The 11,198-nt window shown below is 30.3% G+C and overlaps 1 protein-coding gene across 1 annotated transcript in view; it reads right to left on the reverse strand.

Annotated features, from left to right (window-relative positions):
- Window positions 1-11,198, reverse strand: part of LOC117181595 (protein turtle) — a 253,226-nt gene that overhangs the window by 34,293 nt on the left and 207,735 nt on the right. The window contains exon 10 of the mRNA XM_033374449.1: window positions 10,164-10,439. Within this exon, the coding sequence (XP_033230340.1) occupies window positions 10,164-10,439 (276 nt within the window). The remainder of the gene's footprint in view (window positions 1-10,163; window positions 10,440-11,198) is intronic.

Here is an 11,198-nt window from a genome sequence, read left to right on the forward strand (position 1 = left end):
CCTAGGTAAATATAAACATATATAATTAGGGTTAAAAGGGCTTGTTACAATTTGTGACGTAGGGTGTAGAGTTAACGCTGGATGTTACCAATTAGTGAATTTTTTACAAGTAAATCCTACAAGTAAATTCCCTTTTCTATCGTTTTTCGCTTAAATGCAAGCTGAATTAACAGAAAGTAATACAAAAATCCAACTATTTTTCGTTCAAATTTAATTCTTTTCAATTGAAACGTCTACCATTATATTTCTGGTTCACAATTCATCTGTTTTGCCTAAATAATTCTGCTATTACGGTTGAAACTTAACTTTTTAAATTGACATTTTAATTGTTCTATGATTGGTTAAATATGTATCGTTTTTAGTTGAAAATTTAACAATGTGTTCGAAAATTTCTGTATTTTGTTGTAAATGCGTGTTTTTGGTAGAAAATTTATATTCATTATTATTGAAAGTGTTTGTTTGGAGAGAAACCTATTCTATTGAAAATTCGGTTCTTTAGTTATAAGATAATTTTCTTTGTTGAAAATTAAACTAATCCACTTTTGTCTGAAAATTAATTGCTTTTAGTTGAAAATTCAAACATGACATTTTTCATAAAAAATGTATCTTTTTTGGTTGAAAATTCAACTACTTGGTTGAAAGTTTAATTACTTTGTTAAAAACTCATTAGATAGTTGAATATTCATCTCTTTGGTTAAAAATTTAACAATTTTGTTGAAATTGTTTTCTCACTTGCTGGAAAATCTATCATAATTTAAAATTCACCATTTACCATTTTAGCTGGTAACTCAACTTTTTTGTTCCAAATTCATTTCATTTGTTAAAAGTTGAACTATTATTCTAAAAATTCAACTATTTTTTTGAAAATTTAACTGTTTTGTTGAACATGCGTCTTTTTGGATCGAAAATTATCTTTTTTTCCGTTGTTTCCTTCTGACGATTATATTTTTAGCTAAAACTTTTATTATTTGGTTCAAAATTCCACAATTTTATTTCAAATTTTGTTGAAAATTTCTCTATTTCGTCAAAAAGTAATCTTTTTTGTCTAAAAATTCAATTGCCTTGTTAAAAATTTATCTTTTCAGTAGAAAATTCAACTGTTTATGGTTGAATTAAATTGTATTTAGTTTGAAAATTTGATCATTTGGTTAGAAATTCATCTTCCAAGGTTGAAAATTCAATTATTTGGTTAGAAATTTGTCTCTTTTGCTTGTAATTTCAGCAATTTGGTGTAAATGCAACTGTTTGGTCTAAATTGAATTTTTTTGTTTTGATAAAAATCGAACTATTTACATCAGGTATACATTAGGTATCTATAATATGGTAAGCAGCCCCATGCATCGCCCCCACTTTTCTGTTCTCTTAGCATCCGGAGGGGTATCGTAGTTCAAATAAATCCAATAGATGGTGCTTCGATCAGGTAAGCCTGTTTTTTGCATGTTTTGCATTGTTTTGTATTGGCAAAACTGGTAAATTTCCTATTAAAAGTGATTTATTTGAGAAAAATGTGTAAAATTGAAAGTTTTAATTATAAGACCTTGTAGCCGATTAAATTATTAATTGTGTTGAGAATTTTTTCTAATTACTAGTGCGAAATAATGGAATAAAATGTGTAGCTCCGGTTTGTACGTCTGACTATACCAGCAATTCGGAGAAGTTTCATTTTTTTCTTGTGCCAAAAGATCCCAAAGAAATTAAACGGTGGCAATAGGCTATTCCCAGAAATTACAGAAATACAGTTAGTGAACAACACTTTTGGGAAAGTGACATAATTTGGAAGGCAGAAGTTAAAGGCCCAGATCGAAGTGTAATGTCCACTGTATGTTAATTCCGTTTCTTATTATTTTTCTACATTTATTTTGTTTAACTACATGGTTTTTAACAATCTAAATCAATTATTAATTTGATCAATTCAAATTTGTTGTAAAAATATTTTAGAGGTATAGAAAAAACGTTTATACTGATGAAAGAAAATTATAGGAGACATTTTTAAACAAATATTTAAATTTTAAACTAGAAGAAAATAAATTTTTAACAGAATATGAACTAGTTATATTTTTAGTAAAAAAACTTTCATCTTAACTGATGAATTTTCAACTAAAATGGTGAATCATCAACTGGAATAGTTAAATTTTAAACAAGAATATGAGTTTTTAACTGAACAGTGAATCTTCAACTGAAACAGTTAAACTTTCAACAACAACAAAATATGTTTTACTAAAATAAATAAATTGTCAATCAAAACTTAAATAATTAAGTTTCAAGTTAACAAAATCAATGTTGAACCATAAAAAGACCATTCTTCAACCAAAAATTGAACAATTAAATTCTCTGTCAAAAAACGAATATTCAGCCAAAAATGAATTTTAAGTAAAAATGATTAATCTTCAATTTAAAAAAATTAATTTTCAACAAACGAGTTTATTTTTCAACTAAGTAAATTCATGTGTACCCTAAAAGATGAATTTTTAACTAAAATGATGAATATTTCACTGGTAAATACTTAAATTCTCAACCAAAAAGAAGAATTTTTAAATAAGAAGATTAACTTTCAAAGAAAAAACTCATTTCCTAACAAAATGTCGATTTTTTAACAACATACTCGAAATGTTCACAAAATAAATAAATTTTTAATTCAAAAAGACGAATTTACATCCAAATTTTTGAATTTTGAACTAGAAAAGGTCAATTTTTCACACGAAATAGTTAAATTTTATACGGGAATATTAAAATTTTTAGATAGAAAATTGATTTTCGTCAAACTAGTTACATTTTTAAAAAGAGATCAATTTTCAATTAAAATAATCGATCTTACAACAAAATTAATTTTTAACAAAAGAGTTCAGCTTCTAACCGCTAGTAGTTGAAATTTCTAAAAAAAAAAAAGGTAAATTCTTAACGGAAAATGTAAAAAAAATTTATATTGCAATTTAGAAATATTTCCTTTTCGAAAGAATACTTCTACTCTAAAAACTACTTGAAGCACTCTCTTTCTTTAAACTTCGGAAGAAGGGAACAGAGATTTTTTTAACTCCTTTCTGCTGTTTTATATTTTTTAATTCTCCTTCTATGTCAGAAATTCCCTGTCTCAAGGGAAAGCTAATTTCTTTACTGAAATTTCCGTGAACTAAAATAAAAACAATAATTATTTTCAATCATATGCTCTGTAACTGTAGACAAAGTGAATTAACTATTTTTAAATTCAATTTCCAGTCATTTCGTGGTTTTTTCCAAGTCTTTCCCAGTTTCCCGCTCAAGTCGCCACCCTGATTATAAACAAATTATATATAAATATATATTTTTTAGAGAGTGGAAATGTATAGATGAATTGATAAAAGAGTATAATATAAGGCTATTGATTAATGTTTAAATATTGTCATTACTATTATTATTAGTCAAGTAATATTATCAATCAATTTTTGAAATTTGCAACAATGACAGTTGCTTATAAAATTATTTAATTAATTACACACATGAATAAAATTCAAACTGTTTTCCGAATGAAATTATAAATTACATGTATTGATGCATTTTTTGGCTAACTAGTTACAGCTGCTCTTATTATTACTGAAAACGATGTTATTCCTCTTATATTCGTAAAAAGTATCAAATTTGTAATGAATTTTTGTAATTTTGCTATACATAACAATGGAAAAACAGGCTTACCTGATCGGATCACCATCTACTGGATTTATCTGAACTACGATACCCCTCCAGATGCTAAAATAACAACTACTACATACACATATACGGGCGATGCATAGGGCTGATGGTAAGTCTTTAAAAAATATTTTTCTGGTTTTGTGAAGTAGTATGCAGTTTTAAAATTTATAAGATGGAAAGTTGCATAAGAACCTTTTTCTTTTTCAGTCTCCTACTTTGAAAAGCATTTCCGAATCCCTTCACATAATCAATGTAGGGTTCTTGCGGAACACATGCTTCTGTAATATGATCAAAACTATATATTTGAAAACTTGACGTAGAAAACTTTTATGTAATATTTCATTTACGGTCCTTAGTCCTTATATCTTTTACTTATCCGTAGACCATACAGATGTAAGATGAGCAAAATTATATTTATTTTTAAGAAAAATTAAAAAGTGTTTTATCAAGCCATGTACCGGCACATACGATAGCTAAAAACATATCCTTCTTCAGTTTTGTAAGGAATTTTTCATCCTATTTTTTATCTATGAAGTGTATACCACGTTGTATGCATTAGATACGAGATATTAAAAAAAAACCTGATTTTCAGGACAATTCCCTAACATTCCAAAGAGTTTCGGTTTCCGTCCAGCCCAGCGACGCAGGGCCGTTTTAATACTAAAATGAAGGGGTTGAGCAAAAAAGAAAAAAAAATATGTGGAATATTTGTGTGCTATAAATTTAAATAAACTTAAAATCCTAGATTGTGATAAAATATTTCGTAAGTGTATCTAATCTCGTTCCATATGAATACAATTTTTTAATTTGCTAACTGGATTTTCCGTAGATTTTTCAGTAAAAATTTCCAACAAAATCCGTGAATCTTTGAAATAACCCTTTACAGAAATACATACTTCAAAGTTCGACAAAAGGCTAAGTTTATATTTGTGGCGATTGAATTGACACTTTCGAATTGGAAAATGATTCATTACTATTTAAAAAGCCTATTAAATTACAGGCACAACGATGAGTTACTTTTATATTGTTAAAATTGATTAATAGAAAAGCGTTTTTTTATGAGAAACTTTCGTTTTATGACATTAACTTTTATGGCCATGCACTCTCCATTTATGACATTAGAACAATAAAACACACAGTAAAATAAAACTTTCTAAGAATACCAAATCAAAATACTTGAATGTCATTATTGCAGGAAGAACGATCTTATAGAATAGATTTTTTTTCAAATAATGATTTACTGTAATAAAATATTCAAATGCAATGTAAATTTGATCACGCTTACGCTTGAAACTCGAGAGAAAATTATGAAATCAAAATGAGAAAAGACAAGCACAAAAGTAATGATAAATATGACAGATGATGTAGATGGAGGGGAAGTGGTGAAAAACGATCATGTGAGCGAAACGAAATGAGTCTCGGTCGTGATAAATATTCAAAGGTAAAATTTAAAAGTTTTCTCAGAGAAGGAAGAATTCCCTTCGTCGTTTTGTGTCGCACTGAAGGATCCTTCGCATTAATGGCAGAGTCAAGAAAGAAAATAAATTCGAGCACCAGATTAAGAAAAAGAATACAAGAAGGCCCGACTTTTCTGATCTTGGTGAAAACTTTGAAGCATTTGTCCACCGAAATTTTGGTCTGCTAAACGAGACTAACTCAAAGTGCTCACATTTTTTTCAGATAAAACTATAGGGAAGGACTTTTTATGAGATTAAAAACTCGAAAGTATGCATCGCAAAGTTTTCCTGCTCTGCAATCGCGTTTTATTTGTACAAACAATGAATAAGCTTCTTGTAATCAACGGCAAACTTTTTAACTCCATGAGGACTGAAAAAGTAAAAGTCGAGGTGGATAAGTTTTTTCCTCAAGAGAGTAAAGAACGTACTTGAAATTCATTGGAAGTAGGAATAGAGCTTGTGTATCATAGTCATTCTTAAAAGTAAGTTTTGGAAATGTACTTATAACATTTATAAGTTATTATGAAATTTTCTAATATGGAGCTCTTCAAAAACTACGTTAAGCTCTTTTCAACAGGAGAAATAGGGTGATTTTTCACGAAAATAGCAGACTGATAGAGGAATAAATGCTTTTAAATAAAATTAATATACAGTGTCATATTAAATTCAATACAAAAAGCTTAAAATATTAAGTCGAAAGCAGTTGCATTTATACCAGACAGTTAACCTTTGAAGCAAAAAAAAGACAAATTTTTAATCATATGATCGAACTTTGAAACAGAAATTAATTAACTTGAACTTAAAAACAGTTTCTTTTTTAACCAAATATAGGATCTGCTACCAAAAAAGATAAACTTTCTATAAGAAATATGAATTTTTAATTTAAAAAATAAATCTTTAACAAAGCAGTTGAATTTTTGAAAAAAGATTACTTTTTGACAAAAATGTAGAAATTTTGACAAAATGATTGAATTTTAAACAAAATAGTTCCACTTTTAGGCGCTTGCGGTTGATAACTTGACCTAACATGTATCTTCAATGAAATTATTTATTAGGAAAATGATATAATTATCAACCAACAGTTGAATTTACAACCAAAAAGTTGAAATTTCAAAGAAACAAGATGAATTTTTAACCGAATAGTTGAATTTTCAAGCAAATACTTTAATTTTCAATTCAAAAATCGAATTTTCTACCCAAAAAGATGAATTCTCGTCAAAACAGTTAAACTTTCAGTTAAAAAATTAATAAAAACAAAATAATAATTTTCAACGATGTAGTTACATTTTCAACCAAATTAAATTAATTAAACAAAAATTAAAGATTTTTCAACCAACAAAATTTTCCATGAAAGAGTTCAATTTTCAATTAAGCAGATTAATGAGCAGTTAAAAAACATTAAATCTCAACAAAAAATATAATAGTTGATATTTCAACAACAAAAATGGTTGATTTTTAATAAGAAACAGTCTAATTTTACAAAAAACATGAATTCTCAACGAAAAATCTGATATATTACTAAAACAGTTAAATTTTCAAGAAAAAAGTTAACTATGGACCAAATAGTTGAATTTTAAACCATAAACGATTAATTTTTAACCAAAAATGGAATAGTTAAATTAATGGTTGAAAAAAATTAACTTTTAATCAGAGAACAACAAATTTTTAACAAAATAGTTAAATTTTCAACCAAAAAATGGATCTTCAACTAATAAAATAAAATTTTAACAAAATAGTTCAACTAAAAACTAAAAAATATCAAATTTTTTAACCAATCATGAAATAGTAACACTTTCAGTTATACAATTAATTTTTTATAAGGGAAAACGAATTTTAACAAAATAGTTAGATTTTCAACCAATAAAGTGAATGCTGTACAAAATAGTTCAAATTTGAATTAAGTAGCGAGGGGCTATTCACTGAGAGATGTCAGATTGCCGCGCTGGGAATCTTAGGAGAACTCTTAGAAATCTTGGAAGTCTTTCGCCAAGCGTGCAGCATTCACACCACGAAGCATTCATACATCACATGTTCGTGATGCACACGCTGCTTCGGCGAGTCAAACGAAGGGTCATCCGAACGACGCCGAGCTTAGCCGAATCTGATTTCTCTTTGAGAGTCCCTATTTCGAGAAGTTTTGGAAATCTAGGCAATCTCAGCAATCCCAAAGAAATGTTACCCCTCTCTATGCAAATTCGATTGAGAGTTGAGTTTTCAACAAAAAGATAAATGCTTAATGGATTTTTAATAGAGTAGTTAATAGAGTTAATCGAGTGGTTCAGCTTTCAACCAAGTAGCTGAATTTTTGACAACAATTTGAATTTCAATTGAACTTGAAATTCAATTAAATATTAACCAGAAATCTGATAGGAAAAAATTAAGTTTAAACCGCAGTGTAACATTTTTGATATAAATGAATTGATATTTACTGCTCTCTTTTATTAACATTGCTCCAATAACTTCGGGATGCCACTTGACGATATATATTCGCGTGTCAAATGGCGCTGTTAACAATGTTAAAGACAAGCTCATTCGATCGCACGGAATAATCCGATCAGTGAATCAATCCCATCGGCTTCAGTTGGCTTCAAGTATCGAAGCCACACTGCTGATTGACGCGAGCTCGCCATCGCGCTTATTCGCTATGTGTGTGCTTTCCACGTCAAGTGAAAAAGCGCAACGTTATGACGCAGTTACACAGGTAGACCGTTCGGGCACAGCGCTTTACCACAACGCTCCTGTTTTGTCACGCTTGAGTGAGCACCGCTGGGCGGCGTCAATCCGCGGAAGAACTATAATCTATAATCTTAAAAGATGAATGCTCGATAAAAAATTTAGTAGATGAATTTAAAGTAAAGGAAATTCATTTACAACTTGTGACTTGTGGTGTCACATTCTGCACCCCCCCCCCCCTGTCACAAAACATGTACCCTACTCCTGGCAGTGCGACATAGTTTTTGAATGGCCCCTATGCCTTTATCATTAATTTTCAACTGTTGGGATTAATAGTAAGTGCCACATAAGAATCTGGATCACTTGGAAAAATCGCCAAAATGGAAACGAAGAGATGCAAGTACGATAAAGTGAAGGAAGACGAATCCCTTTTATCCCTGCGACCGCTATTTTAGAGTCTTAATTGGCTTGCGGTACTAGCTGTTCCCTCAGGAACGGGGACCGGAACGGAACTGTAACCACTTTGCCTAACGCGAATTTTATCGGGACTGGGTGAATGCATCAAATCATAAATTTTACAGCCGAACCAGGGAAGATGCTTCGCTTTCGAGGTGTCCATAAAATTTATGGATTTAAGGGGTTCAGAGTTCGCTGTGTGCCATCCTCGCCGTTTCATTTAATCTTAGAACTGCGGATGCACTACCAATGAATTTCAGAGAGCCTACTCTGATCATCACATTTCACCTTTTCTTTGCTTTATTTTTTTATAAAAATGGGACAATGAATGCAATTTTCGAAAATCTTCTTCATCGTTTTCATGTAATATTTTTAAAACATGCGTAATTGCGAAGTTAATCGTTTTTAAATTGTTTACTAGCTTTAGGGGCCGCTCGAAAACTATGTCACACTATTTATGGAGGGGGAGGGTGTAATGCAGAATATGAAACCAGCCATGAAAAATAAAAATGTAAATAATTTTTTTTTAATGATTGAAAACATGATAATAAGTGATTTTATTTTACAATTCAGGCAACAAAATACAGATTTCACACTTTTTCCAATATTCCCCAATTTTTTCTTTTGTTCTAAATTCCTCTTTTTCCCTAGGGTTTCAATAAACTTCCCCTTTTTCTCGTTTTCCCCTTACGTGCGAACTTTATTAATAAAATTTATTTCAGAATTGATCTCTTCTAGTTAAAAATTCGACTATGTGTTTCAAGTTTCAAGATTAAACTACTTTGTTTCAAAATTCACTTTTCTTAGTTGAAATTTAATTTTCTCAACTGGAAACGTCACTAATATATTTCTGGCTGGAAATTGAACGTTTTTAGTTAAACATTCAACTATTGAATTTTTCACTAAAAATTCAGCTTTTTAAATTGAAAACTTTTCACTATTGCTTGAAAGTCCAGCTACAGGCTTTTGAGTGCAATTCCTTGATCTCAGATTAATTTTGTGTTTGTTGAAAATTCAACTAATTCCTTGAAAAAACACTTTCATGCTTAAAAATTAACAATTTTCTAAAACACTTAACTTTCTATCTCGAAAACTCGACTCTTTCGTTGAAAATTCATCTATTTTAGTAGAAAATTGATCTTCTTTTCGTTGAAAATTAAACTATTTTGTTGAATATGCAATACATTTTAACATTGCATAATTTTAACATTAAAACAATGTACTATTGAATTTACGTTTATCAAACTGAATCCACGAAAAATGTTGATTTCAATTGTAGAGGGAGGGGGATTTTCACATCACCCTTGAGTGATTTAGGCTTTGTTTGAGGATCCGTGACGAAGCATAGGAGTGGTAGAAAGTTTTAAAAAGAGCGTAATGTAATTTTTAACGACCCCTATAATATTTTTAAAGTGGAGATAAAATAGACGTTTGGATTGAAAAATTAAAACCTTTAGAAAAATCGGGTAACATGTTGCAATCAGATTTGAGATTATTATTCGGTCTACAAATTAATTCGGAACCTTTACTTTGATCTTTTCTAATGATTTTATGACGGAAATGATTTGGTCAGTCTCGTGAGAAGGTGCCGTGATACAGAAAACGTGTAAAAAGTAGTTCAAGAAATTTCACGTTAATGAGTTTTGAATTGGCATGCAAAAAGAATTTAATATCTCAAATGTACTTTGTCGCACGTCATTGTATTTACCAATGATTTTTTAGATTAAATCCGTAGGGCCGCCACCGATTAGATTGTATTTTAAAGTTCAAAATCGACCCTTTAAAACTACCTTCGAACGCAAAAAATCAAAGTTTAGCCAAGAGTTACAAGACAACAGAGTAAATGCACTGAATTAATTTGTAGACCTAATACGATTTTGTATGAATAGATAGGTGAATAGATAAAGTCGTCACCTGCAATGATAACTCGAGCTGTGTGGCTGATCTGTCCCTCGCCGTTTCGCGCAATGCACGTGTAATCGCCAATATCTTCATTCCTGATGGTCGAAATTCGCAGTTCTGTGCCGTCGTTAAAGATGCCGATGGTCGTTGATATTTCAACGGGATTGGCGTCCTTATACCATAGGATTTCCGGTGTCGGCGTTCCTTCCGCTTGGCAGTTGAGAATTATCGCATCTCCTAGATTTACGTAGATTATCTCCTCAGGAGTAATACTAAATCTAGGAGGCGCTGAAACAGAATTTGATACATGAGTTACTCCAATCCTGAACTTGAATTGAGTATCTCTATACGCTAGCAGTAATTGTTGAAAATTACCTGTGAAGAGCAAATTAGAGCAAATTCAGAGAGTAAAATAAGAAAACCTAGAAAAAGTTATTTTTACTTGGCAGAGTAGACACAAGTCCCTCTTATTAAAGTAGTTTTAAGATAGGCCCGAGAGAACGATCTTCGATACTAATGGTTCCTCGTGGAGAGCTTTACTTAGTGGATGTGATTGGAGTAAAGAATATGGATCTTACTATGGGATCATGAGTAAGTTTGCGTATTTTTGTGTGATCTATTCTATGATATATGATGACTTTGTGAAGATTTCGCCTGGGAATATTGCTAGACAGACAGTTGAGCGATCTGTGTCAGAACGTTGTTTTGGACGATTGGCTTGAGTTGGCACGATTTTCAAATCAAAATTTTAATTGTGAGAGGATTTGATACAGAATAGAGTAGGGATGCGAGTCGTTAAAAAGTTTCACTGAAACATTGAAAGTTTCAGGACGCAATGAATCGTTGCATTATACCAAAGTTCCAGAAAAGCCCGAAAGTTTCAAAATATATTAAATTAAATTTGAATAGCTTTCAATTTTCAACTAAAATTATGAATCTTTAGCCAAAACACGAATTCTAAACAAGAAATGTAAAATGTTCATCAATTTTAATCAAAGACTGAGTTCTTGCTATGCAACAATTATTTTCATTGATAAATTAGTGACT

Source organism: Belonocnema kinseyi, chromosome 10 (assembly GCF_010883055.1).
Source record: "Belonocnema kinseyi isolate 2016_QV_RU_SX_M_011 chromosome 10, B_treatae_v1, whole genome shotgun sequence".
In the NCBI taxonomy this organism is placed as follows: Eukaryota; Metazoa; Arthropoda; class Insecta; order Hymenoptera; family Cynipidae; genus Belonocnema; species Belonocnema kinseyi.